This window comes from Lemur catta, chromosome 17 (assembly GCF_020740605.2).
Source record: "Lemur catta isolate mLemCat1 chromosome 17, mLemCat1.pri, whole genome shotgun sequence".
In the NCBI taxonomy this organism is placed as follows: Eukaryota; Metazoa; Chordata; class Mammalia; order Primates; family Lemuridae; genus Lemur; species Lemur catta.
In genome coordinates, this window is record NC_059144.1 from 14,903,917 (window position 1) to 14,927,471 (window position 23,555).

Below are 23,555 nucleotides of genomic sequence, written 5' to 3' on the forward strand. Positions count from 1 at the left end.
AATTGTCTATTGACATCAGTGTGCTCTCACAGGGATATACTATATATTTTGTGTTATAATTTGTTTTGTTGCTCAAATGACAAAAAGGAAACATTTAAATGTTAAAAGCCACAGTTCTCACTAGAGATATGACTTATAAGTATGTCAACACCATATGCCACAGCAAACACTTTTATGAGGAAGAAATACAAGACATGCAAGGAGATATGGATGAATGAACACTCACAACAGAGGAATTAACACACTATCTTAGTATAAGACAGAACAAATGGACAAAAAAGAAACAGGATTTACAAGTCCAGAGGACAAGTCATAGATTTAAATGTTTGCATCAATAAAACAGAAATACTGAAAACAAATAAATCAAATATTCAACACAAAAAAACCTAGAAAAGGACAGAATAAACCAAAGGAGAGCAATAATAAAGACAAAAGCATAAATATATTCAGTAAACACTAGATATAATTAATGAACAAAATTTTATTTACTAAAAGAATTTACAAAGTAGACAAACTACTAGCTACTGTAACCAAGATAAAAAGGAAGCATAAATAAATAAAAGATGATACAGGAATCACAATTGAAATAGAAAAAAAAAATCCTGAGACTCCTTTGCAGACCATCTTCCTTTCCGTCCTCCTCGTTGCTGTCCCGACCACCACGGTCCTGAGGATGTTGAGCCTGAGCAAGGCACGAGGTTGCTGGTTGTCACCTGCCTGAGTGTGGCTTGGGTGAGGGCTGAGACAGCTATCTTCACTGATATACACTAGGGGCTGTAATTTTAAAGGCTCGTGGTGAATAACGTTTCAGCTTTACTAAATAAGACTGCAAACAAACATCATGAGAATTAAGGGGCAAATTAAATAACTGGTCTGCTCAACCATTCAGAAAAGATTTATCTTAATTTTGAACTGGTACTAAGAGAGGCCAGGTCAGGACACAGTTAAAGGAGAGCAGTGCAGATGCAAAGAGGAAAGAAATAGGCTTCTTTGTGTCTTTTTGTCCTATTTTTTGGGGCTGTGAATGCACAAATACTGCCATCCTACCCTGAGAAGGGTATGGTTACCCCGAGGGATGAGGCTTTCGGTCACACCACCAGGAAAGCTACTGAGAGTAGAGTTGAGGGGAGCTGAGGACAAAGGGACTTTAGAATGAAGAGTCAAGGAGGGTGATGATGAGGACCAGGTGCAGCCCTGTCACCAGCTACAGAGGCTGGGGCTGTTGTGTGCCCCAGCCCCCTCTGTCTTCTAGGGTTTCCCACAGAAGGAGAGCACACCAGAGCCCTGGAGGAGCTGCTCCCCAGTGTGTGCAGAGCCTGGATCCCAAAGCACCAGGGGAGCGTTGTGGCTGGTGGGGAGAGACGCTGCTGAGAGCCCCCTTCAAGGAGCACCTGGTTGCCCAGCTGTGTGGAGTGTTGTCAGCTGACCACTGCCAGCCGGTGCTCCTTCAGCACTTCCTCAGTGTCTGGGATCAGATCACAGAGAAGCCAGAGCCCCAGCCAAGGGCAGAGTGAGGCTGGGAAGGCTCTATCTCTTTCTGCCCAGTGGAGGAATCCTCTGATGGAAAATCCTTGCTCCAGAGCTCCCTGCTGCACTGGCAGGGAGGCGGTCAGGGCAGCGTGGTTATGGCTCCCTCTGCCCAGTCCTGCTTCCTCTCCTTCACTTTCCCAGGTCTGACCTCACAATGAAACTCACACCCTAAACAGTCTCTGCTCCAGCTTCCTGGAGAGCCCAAGCTGCAAAAAGACCCAACCCAACCCAACCCAGTTCACAGAATAATGGGAAAGCTGATGATTCAAGCTCAGGGGCAGTGTAAGAAATAAGAGCGTGCAAGCAGCGTGATCGCAGCCAGAACCACCTTCAGCAACTGTGTGATGTGGACACGGCTGCTGCAGTCCTGGACCATCATCTCTGCCACTGCCCCTGGAATGGGAGGTTGCTGTGGACAACAGCCCTACCCTGTGCTGGGAGAGAACACCCCTTCGTCCTTGCTGCTTTGGGTCACTCCAAGGAGATCTAATGTGCCAGATGGGAGTATCACATTTGCTGAGCATATTCACACAGCCCTAGGTATCAGGGGTGAAAGAAATTTACCCTCTGGTCTGCTCTGTATCTGCAGTAGGAGGCCAGCTGTGTCACTCATCAAGTCTCAATAATGACCTCAAATAGGGAGGCCCCAAAACATAAGACAGAAGTTCCACAGACAGGGCAGTCAAAGCACACAACTATCCCCTATGTTGTGGATTTTCACAGGGTTCCAAACCCCCATGAAACTACAGACACTCCTCAACTTGGCAGGTGCAATGGGAACACCACAAATGTTGTCACTTCTGGAAATAGAAGGCCACACTCCCTAATCACCATAAAAACATCCCTAAGAATGTGCTTATTCTTGCTGGGAGAGATGTCCAGAAACCACTTTAATAATTTCTCTACTAGCAGTAATTTATGTTACAAGGTGATCCTGAATGGGCCTCACCCATTTCTCTGCTCATGTTTTAATCACAGGTTTTATTCTCAGCTCCTCCACACAAGATGATACTTTGTCCTCCCTAGCCTTCCGCTTAGAGTTTTTATGGGCACACTCATTCCTCAGCAAATCCTGCCCCACATTTTCTCTCAAATCACAGCAGGGCACACCACTGCTCTCTCCAGGCACATAGATCCCACATCTGCCCAGCCAACATTGCCAAATTGGACACCACTTCCACTCCCCTCTTGGAAGTAGATGCCACAGCCATTGATGCCACTTCTGCAGGAGTAAATTCTCACTTCTACTGTCTCTGTATCTGCTGCTATCACCTGTACTCAGTCCATCACTCAGCATGTGCCCCTCACTGTTAGAGCCCGTATGTGTGCACAAGTGATGGCTGCCAAGAAGGCAGGGAAGCCGGCAAGTGGACTTTGCACATTCTGCGAGAGTCCTGGCTCAGCCTCCCACTCGCAGGTCTGACATGGTGGGACTCCCTGGTTATAGGAATGGCGTTTGTATGCTTAGAAGCCAAGACATGAAAGTCGTCTGCACAACCCTTCTCATCCCTTTGTGAGCCCCTGAGCAGCTACTGTGCACCCCCATCCTTCACTGTGTGTTCCAGCCCCAGCCTGTGGCCTGTACATTACCCAAGTGTGAAAAGGAAGTGGAGATTGAAGGTGGTAGCGACCCAGGGCCTTTGGCTGGATTCTCTAATCCACCTACTGCCTTATAAACACATTTACATCCCTGGATGTAGTGGTGAGGAGAGATCAAAAATGATGGGACATATGACAAGTTCTGGAGCTTCATGATATTTCTGAAATTACCCAGAGATGCAAGAATGGTAACACACACAGAATGGGCAGTGCAGACAGGAAACACACAGTTACTAGGGACAGCTCAACTAATGCCATGCTTCTCCTAGAGATGGAAAGCTCTCCAGCTAAGGAGATTTTGTTCAGACTGCAATCCCTGATGTCATATTTGCAGACTCTCTGTGTACCCAGGGGCTTAACAAGGGGACAATCTCTGGACAATTTTTGGCCACTTCAAAGGGCCACCTTGCCCAGAACTTCCTGGATTGGGGAGACTCTGTTCTAAGCAGCCATGTGTGACTGTCCCCAGGAGTCCAGGGTGACAAGGATCAAGCCAAGGTACCAGGTGCTTCTTAGCTTGTAATGGGTGCCCTGAGCCACCTTTTACTGAACTGGAAGCTGGAAGTCCCTCAAACATAATCCAGACAAACACCCTCATCTTGCAGATGGGAAAACTGGAGTCCAAGGAAGTCATCAAAGTCCACTCTAGGGGACAGGGGCAGAGTCAGGGGTGGGAACTACCTGTCCTGATGTATGTCATTTCTCTTTCCACAGGACATAGACCAAGGCAGGAGGATTCAGTAGCCTTTCAGGAAAGACAGGTCGATGGAGTCATTTGACGTGAGCCAGAAAGCACAGTGATAGCTGGAATTTCAGGGTAACAGAATGACACAAGCCAAGTGTGGGATCAAAGAAAGATGTGGGTTTGGGGAGGCCCTGAAGATGAAAGGATCTCGACTGTAAACTGACACTCCACAAAATGCCAACCCTGCCACCAACACTTGGTATCCTCATTTACACTGACCTACACGTTCTTTCTGCTCGTCTCACAAATTCATCCCTTACCTAGCAGACATCTATGCTAAGATTCCTGGAGCCTTTCTCACAGCAAGATGGGTCCTAATAGACCCAGATATTCATTTTACAATAACTGAGACAGAGACCAATGGCAGATGCAAGATGCCCAAAATCAGTAGTGGCAAATGTCTTATAGGCAAAAAGATAAAAAAAGATAGAAAGTAACTATGTATTTGTTTGAACTTGCTTTTCTTTACTCATGGGTGAGGTTATATTTATTTTCATGTATGTATTAGCTACTTGCATTACTTTTTCTGAAAATTATATATGCATGGTCCATGCTCATTTTTCTATTAGGGGATCTGCTTTTTATTGTTCGCAAGTGTTTTTTCAATACTATAGAATATATTTATTCCCATCATGCCTGTGTACTCATATATTTCCAAATTTCTGAGTTTTTCTTAATGTATGATTTTTCCCTAAAAATATTGATTATTTGTATGTGATATCAATTGTCTTCAGAATGTTATCTCCATGTCAATACTCTACTAAACTTCACTCACATTTTCTTAAGTACTTTCAGAGTTCAATCTTTCTGTTTAAATCCTTGACACTCTTTGAGACAATGGGTGAGGAAGAAAATCATTATTTCCCCCTGAACTGCTGGCAGACTGTCTCAACATTATATACTGAATTATCCTGCACTTCTCTGGTGATGCAGAATTTCACCTTTATCATTCATTAAATTCCCATTGGCATTGAGTTTCTCTTTTCTTCCATTGACATGTGTGTGTTTTCCCTCACCAAGACTGCATGTTATAATTATGTTCATATACTTGATGATAAATTTGGTGACACTAAAATGTGTCATAGATAACTCCCTCTCCCATGACAATTTAACATCAATATTTTTCTGGAAATTCTCCAATGCTACTTCACTAGATGGTATATTCGATTTCAATAATCATTAGATTTGCTGTCATTGAACTGCCAACCTCCTCTTCACTGCTTACCACCAGAATTCCACTGTTTCCAAGAGTGCCTTTAACCTGGAAATATCTCACACTGCATTTCAAATAAAGTCACTCCTTTGGGGAGAACTTTGGAGCTCTCTGTTCTTATACTCTGCTTCTCACCCTTGGAAAACCAATGAGCTACTTCTATGGAACTGCTTTGGAGATAGTGGTCCACTTCTGTCAGAGGGACAGTCCTGTTTTATAAGCAGGGTTCTGGGCACAGCAGTAGCCTACTGTGTTGTTGGCATGCATTCACTGCTGTGAAAACTCTGCCCTACAAGTGAGCTGTGCCAAAGGCTATGGGAGTCCAGCATTCTTGAGCTGCAGAGGCTGTGGTAGAGCCTCCACCTTACAGGTGGTGTTGGGTGGAAAAATGGAGCCCCCTACCTCTTGGTCACACTCACCTGGAATTCAACCTCTGCAACATGACCTGGGAGTGGGGTTGAGAGATGCTGGCAGCCTTTCCCTCTTGGAGAGATCTCCTTGACAGGGAGATAGCAGGACAGAGAATCCCCATTTCTTGGCCAAGCGTGGAGTTCCCACCATGCTGAGCTAGGGGTGGTGAGTAGGGAGTGGGTTGTGGCTCAGATGACTTAGACCATCACTGTTCTTTGGAGGGTCAGTAGATTTTAAAAATAAATGTATGCCCCTTAGGACAATTGCCAGAGACTTCCAATGATTATTTTCAAAAAGAACTTGTATTGATGATGGTTGTCTGGTGCGGAGTGGTTCTATGGAGATTCTCACACTGTTATTCTAGAACAAGAGTTACGAAGTCAGATGACTAATGGCTCAACTTACGATAACTAGAACTGAGGCCACAGATAAAAGGAACTTGCCAGAAATCAGTAGTGGGAAATCAGTCTCAGAGGTCAAAAAGGGAATTGTATTCTTATTGACCTGCATTCCTTTAACTATGAATGAGGTTATAGTTGACTTCATACATGCATCAACTCTTTGTATTACTAGTTTTCGAAATGACTACTTCTCTTCATCTCTGACATTCACTTTTCTACTGGAGGATTTTTATTGTATTGAAGGAATTTTTAATATGATCATGAATTCGCCCTTTATCTGACACATGTTCATTGATAATTTACAGTTTGTATTGTCCTATTCAACCTGAACAGTGGGTAGATAACAATGGTCCTGAGTGGAAACAAAAATATAACCAATATGATTGGAATGCACAACATGAAATGAGAAAATCAGGGTGACATCCAGCTAGAAAACAGGAACCACTCAACTGTGAACAACAAGGCAGACAGAAGCATGGATCTGAAGACCATTTTCATACCTGTACAGCAGGTAGATGACAGTGATCATAATGGGATACTAAATCCTGATCAAGACCCAGGGAATTACCTAGAAGTAAAGGGACTTCTAGGTCAACATCTAAATATAGAAGAGAGTCCACTGGATCATGGACCAAGGAAAGAACAAACCCCACTCTAGCATGAGCAACAAGGTGAGCCACAAGATGGATCTCAAGGCAGTTTTCCTATCCAAACTGAAGAGTTAGTAGATGACTGAGAACAGAACAAGAGTCGAAATTCTAATTAAGATGAAGGGCATGACCAAAATGAATATAAAATGTCAGGGAAACATTGAAGTACAGAATAAGTCCTGCTCTGTCATACACACTAAGACCAAACCAAAGATGGATCTTAAGACATTTCTCGTATCCAAAATGGTCATATAGACAAGAATCAAGACCAGACACAAAACCCCAATCAAGTTCAAGAGCATGGCAAAAATGCCAATGAAATGCCAGACCAATATCCAAGTAGAAAAGAAAAACCACTTGAATGTGGGGTACAAGGCAGACAGCAAGATGGATCCCAACACAGATTTCATATCAACATGGAACAGTCAGTAGATGACAAGAATCAAAACCAGGTACAGAACGTCTTTTTTTCCTTTGGGTAGATGCCCAGTAATGAGATTGCTGGATCAAATGGTAGTTCTACTTTTAGCTATTGGAGTATCTCTATATTACTTTCCACAGAGGTTGTGGAGCCCATTCTACTTAGTGAAGTATCACAAGAATGGAAAAAGGAGCACCACATGTACTCACCATTAAATTGGTATTAACTGATCAACACTTACGTGCATATATAGTAGTAACATTCATCAGGTGTCAGGCAGGTGGGAGAGCTGATGAGGGGATGGGTATATTCACACCTAATGGGTGTGGTGCAAACCATCTGGGGGATGGACACGCTTGAAGCTCTGACTCAGGTGGGGCAAAGACAATATATGTAACCTAAACATTTGTACCCCCGTAATATGCTGAAATAAAAAAAAACAAATACAAAGTCCTAATCAGGATCAAGGGTATGGCCAAAATGCAAATGGAAGGCTTGGCCAGTATCCAAGTAGAGAACAAGACCTATTCCATGATGGACAATAAGACTATACCAAGAGGGATTCCAAGATACATTTAATATTGTAATTATAGAGCACAAAGATGACAGTGATCATAACTGGATACAAAATGCTAACCAAGATTAAACACCAATATCTATGTAAACCTGTCACTCATTCACTACCTGAACAGTAGGACCAGTAGCAAGGTAAGTTTCCTGTCAAATAGGGGAGATATTAGGATCTATCCATATGTTTAGAACTGGCACATGGGGACTCCCCAGGACCATGTGGGATTGATAATGCCTGTCCACACCAATAGAAGTTCTTATCACAAGCTGTGGGAAGATGAACACCATTCCCTGATGAGGACAGCACCTGGTAGCAGCAGAGAAGGATGCCTGGGCTATCACTGGGTCCTAGAATTCCTATCCTTAGTGAAATATTCCTCATGGATATATTTTGTGCACACCTATCAGATGAAAGTATTTTTGAACATGTACCAACTCTGTATGCATACTTGTAAGTTTATGATATACTCTTGTTAATGCTTATTCTTTAGATTAGTAAACTTTAGTTTCTTTCTTATGTTGGTATAAGATATTATAGCAGTTAATATTTTCCTTCTGCACACCAATGCATGTTCCGTTCTTTCGTCCCTGTTAGGGTTCAGCTATCCTCCCTCACAGCCCACAGGCCCAAGGATTGGCTGTTATTTCTCTCAGAGTACAGGACAGAGATGAGGAGAAAGAAAGATCCCTGTACATGACGTGGAAGAGGAGATGGAAAGGAAGGCACATGGGATGTTGAGGGACTCAGGCGCCCATTGGACATTTGCAATGTCAGCAGAGGGAAACTGAATCCCCGAGAAGGAAAATGATGCATCCCTGGCTCCTTTGCAATCTGTAACATGGCGCCTGAAGAGAAGGCTCCAGCTCATGATTAGTGGCCTGGAATTCTAATGTGCAGGGGCTGGGCCAGCTTGAGCTGAAGAGGGGAAGGGAATACTTCGTTAAGGATGTCTGTGGCTATTCTATGTTTATGAGGGATTTTGGATTGTAATTTAATTTTTTTGTAATGTCTCTCCCAGTTTTTAGTATCAGAGTTATCCTAGGCTCATAAAACAAGTTGGGAAGTATTTTCTTGCCTTCTGTTTTCTTAAAACATGTGTGTAGAATATATAATTTCTAAATGTTTGATAGCATTCACCTGCAAAGCCACCTGGACCAGCAGTTTTCTTCTTGGAAAGATTTTTAATTACAAATTCACTTGCTTTAACATAGGAGTTGAGTTTTCAGTAAAGAGCCAGGTAGTATAAGATTTCAGATATTACATGCCTTGAGATCTTTATCATAACTCTTCATCTCTATTACTGTAGGACAAAGGCAGTCATACATAATACTTACAAATGGATGTGGCCATATTCCAATAAATCTCATTTATAGAATCAGAAGTGGGACCACTATGAGACTAGTGCTAACCTAGTCTTATAGGCCAGGAATCAAAGTTCCTACTGAGAGTTCAGTGAGCTTGTTAAGTGTGCAGAATAATGTTTTTCATCAAAATTGTAAAGCTTTTGGCCTCAGCCTAGGGTTTGTTTGCATTGTTTTGTTGCTAATTATTTGCTTAGTAACTTACTTGGACTAATTTTTTAAAGTCTGTACGATTTGTCTTGTGCAGCCCCTGAAATCTTGTTCTGTTAGCTTAGTGGTCAACTAATGATTGGACAGAGATGATCTTAAATGCTGTAAACCAGTAAGTCACCTGGACTTTTCCAAGTGGTTCTGTGTATGTGTTGAGGCATATTTTCAACATTACAGCAGACAGTTTACAAGTCTAGCTGAGCTTTCACTTCCTGCTTGCAGAGAGCCTGAAATTCAGACAGAGGAGAGTTCCGGTCCGTTCTCAGGTCTTTCCTTAGCATGCGTACATCACTGAGGCAAATGTGCAACCCTATGCAGGTGTGGGACCTTCTAGATTCCCACAAATATGACAACGATTTCCAAAAGTTCCTGGATATCTCATGTCCCACTTTTCCCTTTCTTGTGTTTTGATCAGCTCCAGTTGAGCTCACTGTCTCAAGTAGTTGTGATGTCCAAAAATTGCCCCAGGGATAGCACTGTCCACACAGAGCAAGCTCTAATTCGGGTCAGAAAAATACCTGCTCTGAGAAAGGAGCATTTTTAGAGAGCTGACATACAGGTGAAATCCACGACAATTTTCTGGAGATGGAGCTTTTGAGGGCAGAATGAGGAACTCAGAAACTAAGCTGCTGGTTTTCACAGCCACTGTCATGCAAGTCTACTAGTTTTCAAGGCTACCACACAGCTGGGGATGGGAATAAGACAAGTCCTGTTGCCATGAAGCTCTCTGGTCTTGCTGATTCACCTGTTTTTTTTTTTTTCTTCAACACTCATGTATTGTTGCAAGCCTTTAGTTAAGTTCTAGCATTCTGAAATGGTTGATTTTGACAAGAATTGTTAACTATTCCCGTCTCTTTCAGGGAGATTTTACTCCCTCTTTCTGAAAGTGCTTCCCTTCTATAGTGGCTTGCTATCAAATTAAATAATTACACTTCTGATCCTGTGTCATTATTTTTCCTTTTATCATGAATAGATAATTGATTTTTCACACATTCTACTGCTGAGATGAAGATAATCATACAATTTCCCCATTTATTTTGTTAACAACATTTTTTTCAATGACAATTTAGAATGTGAAACCGGCCATACATTTTTGAAATGAACACCTACTTGTTCAGTATGTATCACCATTTTTTATAGGACAAAATTCACTGAGTAATATTTTGTGTTGGATTTTTGACTTTATATTTATAGCAAAATTAGCACGTAGTTTTCCTTTTGTGTAATATCCTTGTCATGTTTTGGTATAATAAAATTGCACTGAATATCAAGATGCTTTGAAAACAGGATGGTCTTATGTTGATGTGTAGGGCTGCAAACGAACACTTTAAGAATAAAAGTGCAGACACTTTAACTTATTGGTATATTACAATAATTAGAAAGGATTTTTTTTCTATAGTTAGACTGGAGCTCAGTGAGGACTGGCCCACCTAGAACTAAAAGATGGCATCAGAAATGCATAGCAAAAAGACACAAAGCCAGGAGGTAGCCACAAGTTTGCACTAGAAAGAAGAGAAGGAGTGGTAGCACGCCTAGTAGGTATAGCACACCTAATCCAGAGAGCTTCTCCTCAGCATCTCTCTGCCTCCCACATAAGGTTCCAATTCTCCCACGTGCATTCATAAGCCTATTACTTACGATTATTTACACAGGTATTTTCCAAGTCAGCAAGCAAGTAGGAACAACATACGCTTTTACAGGAGTGCAGAGAAAGCCAGAATGGTTATTTGGTCTGGGGTTCACATTCCAAAATGACTGACCTCATTAGACTTTTTTTTTTTTTTTAAGATTTCTTCGTTAGACTTTTGACTTTATCAAAATATGAAATTTCTGCATAGTCATGGAGACATAAAGACAGGAGTTAAAGGAGAAGACATTAATTATGCAACTGAGATTTATGTGCCTGTAGTGCACACCGAATTGATATCTTCTAGGAATCTAGAAGTTATCTTGCTAATACCACATTATTTTGCTTTTTCTTTGTGGCTGAGTGTGTGACTCGAATGTGAATGTGTGGAAAGTAAACACCTCAACTACACTCACATCTGAACACTTGGGAGGGGTGGGTTTCAATTGTTCTGGATTCAGAGTGGGAAGTGTGGAGTTGGTCAGACCTGATGCATGTCCCGGGAAAGACAATTCCCCACTGTCGCCTCTAAACCGCTGTATAAAGTAAGAGCGGCGAAAGGCCAGGTCAGCCCTACAGCACCCTGAAAACAGAACCATCCACTGGGCTCTAAAAGGTGACATCCCAGAGGTGATTTCACATTGCCTCTTCCTGGGAGGTGAAAGGAAACAGCTAGTACTTCCTGGTCAAGTTGAGGCACTTTCCACATCGTGCCCGGAGAAGCACGGTTCCCCCTGCTGGTGGGACCCAGCGCTGATAGAAACAGGTCCAGCCTCTAAGTGCACCCACACACTTTTCTGGCATTATGAAGCTGAGCAGCCTCTCCCTGCTCGCTGTGACCGTCCTCCTTTGCCTCCACATGGCCCAGCCTAGAATCTGGAAGAGTCCGGGTAGGGCTTGTGTATTATGTGTGTGGTTGGGGTTGGGTAATATCTCCTCTGAGGAGTCCCTGGTGCGAGCTGTCCCCGATTCCTGGAAGCGTCGCATCAGTGCCCCCACTCACCTTGTGGCATTTTTCTCCAGCTGAGAAGAAACTTGGATATTGCCCAGAGTTTACTCCTTCCTGCCCTTTTACTTTGCTTCCTTCGTACTTGAGTGATAAAGCTTGCTGGGGGGTTAAGAAGTGCTGCTACTACGGCTGCAGATATCAGTGTATGGACCCGTGGGAGACTTTGGACTGAGGTGAGCAGCCCCGGGTCTGCCGGTCTTGCTGTGGCCCCTGAAACCTTCCTGCAGAACTATTTGTCTTAGAGGGAGTTGAGAACTGCCCTGGGCCCCTGGAAATCATTGCAATCAGAGCTTTTAAATTGGATTGGGCCAGAGATTTGCCTGCAGGACAGTAAAGAGAAAGATCCAACAGGCCCTCTTTCTTAGAAAATGGCACCATTTATTTCATATCTCAGGCATCACACTTCTCCTCTGTAGAATTGAGACATTTGGACAAAATTATCTCTAAGCTCCAACTGTTACTGAATTTTTATTATGATTATTTTCAGTCCTTCCGCCCTTTCTTTAAGTTTATAATAATGAAGCACTTTCCTATTTACGTTCAAATTGTAAGGTAAGGGGTTATAAGATTTTAATTCCTAGGATGGTGTGCCTAGAATCCCTGGTCCCCAGTGGCTGATTCCTTGGCAGCACATCTCCGTGCTCTTGGGAGGAGAATACCTGGCAGGATACAGGCAAGGCTTAAGGACACAAAACCATGTCTGTTGCACAGTCTGCATCTTCCTATATGTCTGCTTCTCTCTTCTCTCCCAAGGTGGAAACCTCTTTTTAACCAGGCCTGTGGAGACACTAGTGCTGCAGGCTCAGACACGGATAACTGGTCTCCAATTCTTCCATGCTCCTCCCAAGCCCAAGGCTTGCTTTTGGCAAGAGTTAAATGCTTACTAATATAACAACAAAACAAAGAAATAAAGCATCATCTATTTGAAACTCCATGAAAACCTCTAAGTCTACTGGATTGATCTCTTCTCTCTCTCTCTCTTTTACCCCTTTATGGTTTTTCCCTTACAATCTGAAAAAAAAAAAGGTTGGGGTTACTCTTTCAGGGTGGTGAGGGAGCAGGGAATCCCAGCATTCATGAACACCCCATGGGCAGGTGATGTACACCCCCACTGCCACCAGGGTACCTGCGCAGAGCAGGAGACCATGGGCCCAGTGCCCATTGCTGTGGCTGAGCAATCTCACTCAACCACAGTTCCTGTGGGACCTGGGCAAAGCACACACCCATAGCCTTCAGCGCCGACTGCCAGGGCAGCTGAACTGTCACCACTGCCACCATGTGGGAGGCCCTGAGTGGGGTGACAGCCAGCACAGCCAATGCCTTCAGATCTGGGCAGACTGCACACCATGGACCCATACCCTCCCGTGCAGGTGTCTGGATGCTGTACCCTGAGTGCACCCTGCCCCACCCACACACCCTGCCCCACAGCTGCCTCAGCCTGCACACATGAACACCTCACCCCACAGTCCTACTCTATCCCACACAGGTGCCCTGACCCACAGGCCTTTCTGTCCTGGGGTTGTGCTCTACCCTGAGCATGAGCTGTGACCTGTGAGACTGGTGAGACTGCTCCGCACCAGAGTCCTGTTCCATCCCACAGGCCCACTCCACACCAGGGGCCCATTCCTCCCCACAGGCCCACTCTGCCCCATGGGTCTGCTCCACCCCTTCAGATCACTATACCCTGCATGTCTGCTACACCCTGCCTCTGCACCAGACCGTGCATGTGCCTTGCCTCTCCCACAGGCCTAGCACTTTGGCCACCCAGGTCTGCACACATGCACACCATACCCAGTGGACCTTCTCCATGCTGCATGCATACCCTATCTTGCTAGCCAGCCCCATGTCACTTGCACACCTTACACTAGGGGCTGGCCCTGCCATAATGGCCTGGTGACAATGACAGGGGAACAAGGGAGATTTGGCAGAGCAGCAGTGTTAAAGGCTCACAGTGCACCTGCCCCTCTCCTGCCTGATCAAGCTTCCAGAGTATGACCCAAGCATGCCATCCAGGGATCCATCCCTATCTTCACTGGGCAACAGAGGAGCCAGCAGAGAAGAACAGGTGTATCATATCTGCTATCTGTCTTGAGCTGAGAGAAGTGGCCCCAAATGAGAAGGAACCAGCATAAAAACTCTGGCAACATGAAAAAACAGGCTGTCTCAACACCCAGAAAGGATCACAATAACTTTCCAGTAATGAATTCCAACCAAAAGGAAATTGTTCAAATGACAGATATGGAATTTAGATTATGGATGGAAAATAAGATGAATGGAATTGAGGAGATAGTAGAAAATCTTCTCAAGGAAACCAAAAACGTAATCCAGGACATGAGTGAAAAATTCACTAAAGAGAGAGATAACATCAGAAAAGGGATAACAGAACTTAAAGAAGTGAAAGAGTCATTTAGGGAATTTCAAAATACAGCAGAAACCCTTAAAAATAAACTAGACCAAGCAGAAGAAAGAATTTCAGAACTTGAAGACAAGGATTTTAAAGTAACCCTGTCTGTAAAAAAGGTAAAAACAAGAACAAAGAAGAATGAACAATCACTGTGAGAATTATGGTATTATGCAAAGCAAGCGAATATAAGAATTATAGATACCCCTGATGGAGAAGAAGAAAAAGTAATAAGTGTGGAAACTCTATTTGAGAGAGTAATAGAGGAAAACTTCCCTGGTATCACTAAAGGTTTAGATATCCAGATCCAAAATGGTCATCCAACATCTGGAAGATTCATAGCAAATAGGACATCACCAAGACACACAGTCATCAGCCTGACCAAAGTCAAAGTGAAGGAGAAAATCGTACAAGATGTGAGAGGAAAGCAACAAGTTACTTACAAAGTAAAACCCATCAAATTAACAGCAGACCTCTCAGCAGAAACTTATCAAACAAGAAGAGATTGAGGTTCCATTTTTAGTCTGCTTAACAGAATAACTGCCAGCCAATAATTTTGTATTCTGCAAAACTAAGTTTCATAAACAGAGGAAAAATAAAGTCTTTCACAAACAAGCAAGCACCAAGGGAATTTGTTACCACTAGACCTGCCCTACAGGAAATGTTTAAAGTGCTCTGTACATGGAACAGAACAATCAATATCCACCAGTGTAAAAACACCCAAAAGTTAAAGCTCATAACCCATAAAACAGTAACCCAAGGGAGAAAACAAAGCAACTAGGTATCATTCAACTTGATGAACAGAAGTGTCTCACATGTCAATACTAACATTGAGCATAAATGGTATTAATGCCATATTTAAAAGATATAGACTGGCTGAATGGATGAAAAACACACCCCAAGTATATATTGTCTCCAAGAAACTCATCTAACTCACAAGGATTCTCATAGACTCAAGGTAAAGGGATAGAAAAAAAATATTCTATGAGAATGGAAACCAAAAGTGATCAGGAGTAGCTATTCTTATATCAGATAAAATAGACTTTAAATCAACAATGATTTTTAAAATGACAAAGATGGTCATTATATAATGATAAAGGGAGCAATTCAGCAAGAAGATGTAACAATCCTAAATATATATGCACCTAACACAGGAGCTCCCAGATTCATAAAACAAATTCTACTAGATCTAAGGAAAGAAATAAACAGCAGCAGCATAACTGCTGGGGACTTCAAAACTCCACTAACAGAACTAGACAGATCACTGAGGCAGAAAATCAGTAAAGAAACACTGGACTTAAATGGGACTCTAAAATGGACCTAACAGACATCTACAGAACATTCTACCCAAAACTGCAGAATACACATGCTTCTCATTAGCATAAGGAACATTTTCTAAGATAGATCATATGTTAGCCCATAAAACAATTCTCAGCAAATTCAGAAAAACCAAAATCATCCCATGTAGCTTCACAGATCACCGTGGGATAAACTTAGAAATCAATCTCAAGAGAAACTCTAAAATCTACACAAAGTCATGGAAATTAAACAACTTACTGCTGAACAACCATTGGGTCAATGACAAAATTAAGACGGAAATAAAAAGATTTTTTGAACTGAACAACAAACATGATACAAACAACCAAATCTATGGGATATAACAAAAGCAGTGTTAAGAGGGAAGTTCATAGCCTTAAATGCTTACATCAAAAAGACAGAAAGATCACAAATTAACAACCTACTGTCACACCTCAAGGAACTAGAAAAAGAAGAACAAACCAAACCCAAAGCTAGCAGAAACAAGAAATAACAAAGCTCAGAGCAGAACTAAATGAAATAGAAATAAAAAAAAAAAGAAAAAGAAAGAAATACAAAGCATCAACAAAACAAAACAAAAATTGGTTCTTTGAAAAAATAAACAGAATAGATATACCTCTAACTATATTAACCTGAAATAGAAGAGAAAGGACTCAAATAAGCTCAATCAAAAATGAAAAAGGAGACATTACAACTGATACCACAGAAACACAAAATATCATCCATGACTACCATGAAAACCTCTGTGCACACAAACTAGAAAATCTAGAGGAAATGGCTACATTGTTGGAAACACACAACCTCTCAAGTTTGAATTTGGAAGAAATAGAAATCCTGAATAGACCAGCAACAAGTAATGAGATTGGAACAGTAATAAAAACTCTCTCAACAACAGCAACAACAACAAAAAGCCCCAGACCAAATGGATTCACAGGCAAATTCTACCAGACCTACAAAGAATTGGCACTCATCCTACTGAAACTGTTCCATAACCTTGAGAAGGAGGGAATCCTTCCTAATTCGTTCTATGAAGCCAGTATTACCCTGAAACCAAAGCCAGGAAAGGACACAACAAAGACAGAGAACTACAGACCACTATCCCTTATGAACATAAATGCAAAATCCTGAATAAAATACTAGGAGACCAAATTCAACAGCACATCAAAGTAATAATCCACCATGATCAAGTGGAATTCATCCCAGAAATACAAGGATGGTTACATATATGCAAATCAATAAATGTGATTCACCATATAAACAGAATGAAAAACAGGATGTGAGGGAGATCTGGCTGTGACATCTGTCACCCCATTGATCGCCAGGGTTGATTTGGCTGATCTGGCTGGCTAGGTGGGTGTCCCCTTCCTCCCTTGCCACTCCATTTGCATCCCTCCCAAAGCTGCATGCTCAGTCAAAGAGGAGGACCTTTCCTGATAGAGGAGGACCATTCTTTGCTCAAGGGTATAGGAGTAGCTGTACTCCCCTGCTAGAACCTCCAAACTCTCAGAACGAAAAACAAAGACCATTAATCATCTCAACAGACGCAGAAAAAGCATTCAATAAAATCCAGCAACCTTCATGATCAAACCCCTCAATGAACTAGGCATAGAAGGTATATGTCTCAAAATAATAAAAGCCATATAAGACAAACCCGCAGCCAACATAATGCTGCATGGGGAAAAGTTGAAAACATTCCCATAAGAACCAGAACAAGGAAAAGAAGCTCACTACTTCTATTCAACATAGTACTAGAAGTCCTAGCCAGAGTAATCAGGCAAAAGAAAGAAATAAAGGGCATCCAAATTGGGAAGAGGAGGTCAAAGTATCCCTGTTTGCCAATGATATGGTCTTATATTATAAAACCCTAAAGACTCCACCAAAAGACTCCTAGAATTGATAAATAAATTCAGTAAAGTCTCAGGTTACAAAATCAATACATGCAAATCAGTAGCATTTCTATACATTAATAACAGTCAAATCAAGAACTTAATACCATTTACAATAGCTGCATGAAAATAAAATACCTAGGAATACACTTAACCAAGTAGTTGAAAGATCTCTAGAAGGAGAACTACATATCTCTGATGAAAGAAATCATAGGTAACATGAACAAATGGAAAAACATCCCATGCTCATGAACTGGAAAAATCAACATTGTTAAAATGTCCATACTGCCTGAAGTGATTTACCTATTCAATACAATTCCCATCAAAATTCCAAAGTCATTTCTCATGGACCTAGAAAAAAAAAATCCTAAACTTCATATGGAACCAAAAAAAAAGACCCCAAATAGCCAAAGAAATGCAAAGCAAAAAGAACAAATCTGCAGGCATCGTATTACCTGACTTTAAATTACACTACAGGGCTATAGTAACCAAAACAGCAGGTACTGTATAAAGCTAGACACATAAGCCAATGGATCAGAACAGAGAACCCAGAAATAAAAGCATATAGCTATGACCAACTGGTTTTTGACAAAGCAGACAAAAACATACACCAGTGAAAAGATGCCCTATTCAATAAATAGGGAAAACTGGATAGCCACATGCAGAAGTTCATTGATTGATGAATAGATAAACAAAATGTAACATATACATACCACGGACTATTATTCAGCCATAAAAAGGAGGAAATCTTGGCCAGGCATGGTGGCTCATGCCTGTAATCCTAGCACTTTGGGAGGCTGAGAGGGGAGGATCGCTTGAGGTCAGGAGTTTGAGACCAGCCTGAGCAAGAGCAAGACTGTGTCTCTACAAAAAATAGAAAAATCAGCCCAGCGCACACCTGTAGTCCCAGGTACTTGAGAGGCTGAGACACAAGGATCTCTTGAGCCCAGGAGTTTAAGGTTGCAGTGAGCTATGATGAGGCCACTGCACTCCACCTGTGGCAACAGAGTGGGACTCTGTCTCAAAAAACAAAAAAGAAGAGCTAGGAGAGCTGAAAGTGGTTACCTCTGGATATCAGGAATCAGGGTAAATGGAAATGATATGGGAGATTCCCCTGGTTTTACACTTTACATTTTATACTATGTATTTATGTTATTTTGATAATACTTAAAATTGAATTTCATATTATTAAAAAGTAGAAAATAAATAGCTAGAGTAGTCATAACTGCTTCCTGGTTTACTTTCCTTTAAGGAAGTACTTGCACCTTTGTCAAGCTCAGTGGAAGGTACAGGCGGGGCCTGGAGGATCGGGTTTCCTGAGTCTTAGGAATGAAATTTTTCAGTGTCTCACAATTTCTAATAAGGGCATTGATTCAGTTTTTGTTGTTCAGCCAGGCACACTGTGTCAGAACACTATGTTATTGTGACTTAACCTGCCAATGACAGAAAGACACACACACACACACACACACACACACACACGGAGTCTCACCTGTTGATGTGCTGTAATGAGCAGAATGTGTTCGTACATGATGGATAAATGAGGAATAAAATCACCAGAATATAAAAATGTGTTAACATACATAGTCTGTCATAAGGTGACTGTGTCCTATGCTGCTGTGTAATACCAACTGAATGCCAAAAAATGAACATGACATCTCTGGAGTGACATACAGAACACACACACTTCATCTCCTCCCTCTTACCTCAGTTTACCTATAAGCCTTGCTGTGCACAAGTGTATACTGTGCTGTTCTCCTGAGTTGTGTTCTCTCCTTGATAGAATTCATGGAAACAGGAATTCAAGATAGGATTTTTTAAAGTAATACCTTAAATATTGAGGAGCAGTTTGAAATAATAAAATCTTTTGAAGGAAATGAGCCCATGTGATATCACTAGAACAATGAGCCAGACGTTGCACAGCATCAGAGATGAGAATGCCAGTTACCATGATACATCAGTTATTGCCAGCTTCAAGTAAGAAGCATGGTGGCTCACGCCTGTAATCCTAGCACTCTGGGAGGCCGAGGGGGGTGGATCGCTCAAGGTCAGGAGTTCAAGACCAGCCTGAGCAAGAGTGAGACCCTGTCTCTACTGAAAAAAAAAAAAAGAAAGAAATTAGCTGGACAACTAAAAATATATAGAAAAAATTAGCCGGTCATGGTGGCGCATGCCTGTGGTCCCAGCTACACATGAGGCTGAGGCAGAAGGATTGTTTGAGCCCAGGAGTTTGAGGTTGCTGTGAGCTAGGCTGACGCCACGCCACTCCAGTCCAGGCAAGAGAGTGAAACTCTATCTCAAAAAAAAAAAAAAAAAGTAAGAGTGGTAAACAGTTTCAGTGGATTAAAGGTCAAGATTTTAATGTCAAAAACATCAGGACAGAACTTTGCAGTTACACAGTTTCCTTTAGAGTTATACAGCTTCCTTATCAAAGGAAGGAACTGGCAAAGCAACAAAAGCGGATTTCTATTTTTAAACTAGTATAGAAGTAAAAGAGGCCAATGACTTCTGGCATAACAATGTTGAGTCCTACGAATGATGATGTCTTTTATTTCACCTTTTGTCCATACCTCAAAAACCACTGTATTTACCATACCCACTCCCACCAAGCAAACTCTCCATCTTTTGTCAAAGTAAAGTGCTATATTTACTATGGAATTTCTTTATTTAGAACTAAAGATATTTAAAACCATAGTGTTTTCACTGGGTGTGGGTTTTGTTTGATGTATTACTTATGAGAATGCACAAGTTTTGAATCTACTACTTCAATCCTGTTTTTCTCATAAGCCCTGCTATTTTTAGTGGGTGAAATTCTGTAACTAAATGGTATTTGGGGATATATATTCCATGTTTAGGAAAAATATATCTTTGCTTCCATTCCTTGTCTGTTTTTAGCTAGGCCATCTTGGTTCAAGGCTTTCCACTTATTGAAGCACATTAATAAATGATGCCCCAAAAATTGTGAACATAGCAATCTGATTAATATAATTCACAAAATAACATATTGAAGAGAAAAATTCATATATTTATCTTAATTGATACAGAAAAGGAATTTGATAAAATTTAACACCTTTCATGAGAAAAATTCTTAGCTAACTAGAAATAAGAGAACTTTCTTAACCTGATTTAACAGGACATGGGATAAATTCCACCAGGTCACACAGCACAGGGTAAGGAATAGGCTTTACTGGGGGAAACCAGCAAGCTAAGGATCAGCACCCCTAGGCATTGGGTACCTCAGTACTCCCATCAGCCCACATTGAGGTATTCTGAGGCCATGTACAGCTAGCTCATAGTCACATGGTTATGCAGGACAACAGAGTTTCTTAACCTCTGTACTATCAATACTTGGAGACAGATAATTCCTGCTTGTGGGGAGCTGTCGTGTGCATTGTTGGATATTTATCAGTGTCCCCAGCCTCTAGACTCTGGATGTCAGAAGCACATCTGCTCTGATTGTGGCAGCCAAAAATATCTCCAGACATTGCCAAAGTCCCCTGGGAGCAAAATAATCACCTTTTGAGAATTACTGCAAAACAGGAGCATTGTCCCCCTGCTATTCTACCCTCTTATAATATGAACATGAGAAGCTCCTTGTGGGGCTTGCCTTCCAGACAGTCTGGATTCAAGGTGCCAGTTGTTCAAAGGAGAGGCAATTCTTCAACACCTACAGACTTTGGGCCTATGGGAATTATCAGTTCCTCCTAGCCAGGGGAGGAAACTACTAATAATATGTCCCATGGAAATGTTAGTTCAGGTCCTCGGATTCTCAACAGGAAAAGCATAGGAACTAGGTCCCAGGCAGTTTTTGCCCAGGCAACCAGGGGAGCTCCTAGAATCTCTTTTGAGTAACTCTGATTGTCACACTATACTAATGAGGACATATACCAGAAACTTTCAGAAAACATCATACTTAATAGTGAAAGAATGAAGGTGTTCTCTGAAAGATCAGGAACACTAACTACCACCACGTTTATTCACCAATGTACTGGAGGTCCTATCCAATGCAGTAAGACAAGAGAAAGAAATATTAATAAAAGAAATATGCATTAAAAGGGAAGAAGAGAAAGGCCAATTTTTGCAAATGATACAATCGTCTAATAGAAACACAAAAGAATCTACAGATATAGTTTGACAATTTTTCAAGATTAGGTGACACAAAAATCAATATATGAAAGTCAACTGCGTTGCTATACACTAAAAATATTAGCTAGAAAAAATAATATCATAGAAGCAATAAAATATAAAATATCTAGTAATAAAGGCAACTTATGGAATGGGAAAAATATTTGCAAGCTATGTATCAGACAAGAGGTTAATTTCCAAAATATATAAAGAACTATAATTTAATAGCAAAAATATATACATGATAACCCAATTAAAAATGGACAAAAGGACTTGAATAGACATTTCGTCAACGAAAACATACAAATGGCCAATAGGTATATGAAAAGATGCTCCATGTCTCTAATCATCAGGGAAATGCACATCAAAACCCCAATGAGATATCACCTCATACCTGTTAAGATGGCTATTATTTAAAAACAAAACAAAACAAAAAAAACACTGCCAGGCTGTGTGAACTTAAGTGATTTATTTTCCCTCCTGTGCCTCTTTTTCTTCTTCTGTAAGACAGTTTGGTCCTGACAGCGCCTGATGGTCAATCAGGTCTTCTCCTCATGTGAAGAAAGAGGGTCAGTTTTCAGATGTCTGTACTGCAGCCAGGAGACCTTGAGGAGAGCCCCAAACCCCTCCCTGGAAAAGTGGACATTTCCTGATACAGCTCCGGGATTGCAGCCCTCCCTTGCCATTGGTCAACCTCCAGCCCCACCCACTGGCATGGTGAGTGCAGCCCTCCCTTGCCATTGGTCAACCTCCAGCCCCGCCCACTGGCACACCCAGCCTGGACCATACAAATGTAGGCTCAGCCTCAGCTCCCAACCAAGCACCTTCCCGGCAACATGAGGTCCTACAGCTTCTGGTTCCTTACAGCGTTCCTGGTTTTTGCGACCCTGGCGCTCGGGGAAGCAGTCAAAGGGGGTGAATGGATATGGTGGACCTGGGTGGGGCTGGGCTAGGGAGAGGCCCTGAGGGGCCGTCTGGGGCTGTAGGCAGTGCTGGACCCTCACCTCAACCCGTGGCTTCCTCCACCAGGTAAAGAGAAGTGGGGAAATTGCCCAGCCGAGAAAGGAAGCTGCATCAAGTCCGGTCCGTCCCAGTGTCATGCCGATAATGACTGTCCTGGGGACAAGAAGTGCTGCTTCCTGAGTTGTAGCTTCAAATGTGTGAGTCCTGACAGGATCAGAAAGGAAGGTAAGGAGCCCCTGCATACCAGGCCTGGTGCTCTCACTTCCCCTGCCTCTGGCCCATGGAAGCACGGAGGAATTAGTGCTTTTAGGCGGTGTGGGGAGGGATGGTTAGAGTTGGCAGGGCCCTAAGAGATCAACAAGTCTGAACATCTCCATTGCACAAAGGGGGAAATGAGGATGAAGATGTGTCAAGATCATCCCCAGAGCCAGGAGGGGAGCCCAGGCCTCCAGGTTCGTCCCCTTCCACAAGTATCCTCAGTTATTATGCTGTGTCCTTTCCACCTCCAGGTATCGGTCAAATGGCACCTGTTCCTCAGGGTGCTGAATCTTGGAATGTGGGACAAGAAGCGAGCCCCCAGAAGGAATGGTCCTGAAATCCTTTTCCCCAAAGAGAGGAAAGAGCCTCAAAGAGTCCAGACCCCAGTGGCTAGCTTTTCCTTCTCTGCCCAATGCTCATTCCCTACCTGCATGAATGGACCCCGCCCCCTGCCATGAATGAGATCAGTGCCCTTATAAAAGACACCCCAGAGAGTTGTCTTGCTCTTCTGCCATGTGCAGACACAGCTAGACGACTCTGTCAGAGACCAGAAATGAGCCCTCACTAGATGCCAAATTTGCTGGCACCTTGATCTTGTACTTCCCAGCCTCCAGAACTGTGAGAAATAAATGTCTGTTGTGTATAAGCCAGCCAGTCTGTTGTGATTTGTTATAGCAACCCAAATCGACTAAGACAACCTAATAGTTAAAAAATAAATTCTGCAACATTATCAAAACAAATGAAATATAAAATGCCTACAAATAAACATACCTAGAAATGTACGGAAATTTTCTGAAAAAATCTATAAAACTACTAAATGATATTTTAAAAGCTATGAATAAACAGGCTAAAATTTT

At 42.2% G+C, this 23,555-nt stretch overlaps 1 protein-coding gene, 1 long non-coding RNA gene and 1 pseudogene across 2 annotated transcripts; all 3 read left to right on the forward strand.

Annotated features, from left to right (window-relative positions):
* The first annotated feature begins 6,374 nt into the window (after positions 1-6,374).
* LOC123622239 lies at positions 6,375-10,310 on the forward strand (annotated as a pseudogene).
* A 1,186-nt stretch (positions 10,311-11,496) lies between these two features.
* On the forward strand, positions 11,497-12,682 carry LOC123622627. The gene is made up of 3 exons (XR_006729561.1): positions 11,497-11,629; positions 11,763-11,921; positions 12,502-12,682. It is a non-coding gene; the product is annotated as an uncharacterized LOC123622627 (long non-coding RNA).
* A 9,625-nt stretch (positions 12,683-22,307) lies between these two features.
* On the forward strand, positions 22,308-23,339 carry WFDC12 (WAP four-disulfide core domain 12). Its single transcript, XM_045529145.1, has 3 exons — positions 22,308-22,392; positions 22,507-22,665; positions 22,950-23,339. The coding sequence occupies exons 1-3, from the start codon at positions 22,314-22,316 to the stop codon at positions 23,033-23,035; spliced, it is 324 nt and encodes a 107-aa protein (XP_045385101.1). The 5' UTR covers positions 22,308-22,313; the 3' UTR covers positions 23,036-23,339.
* Positions 23,340-23,555: the final 216 nt, after the last annotated feature.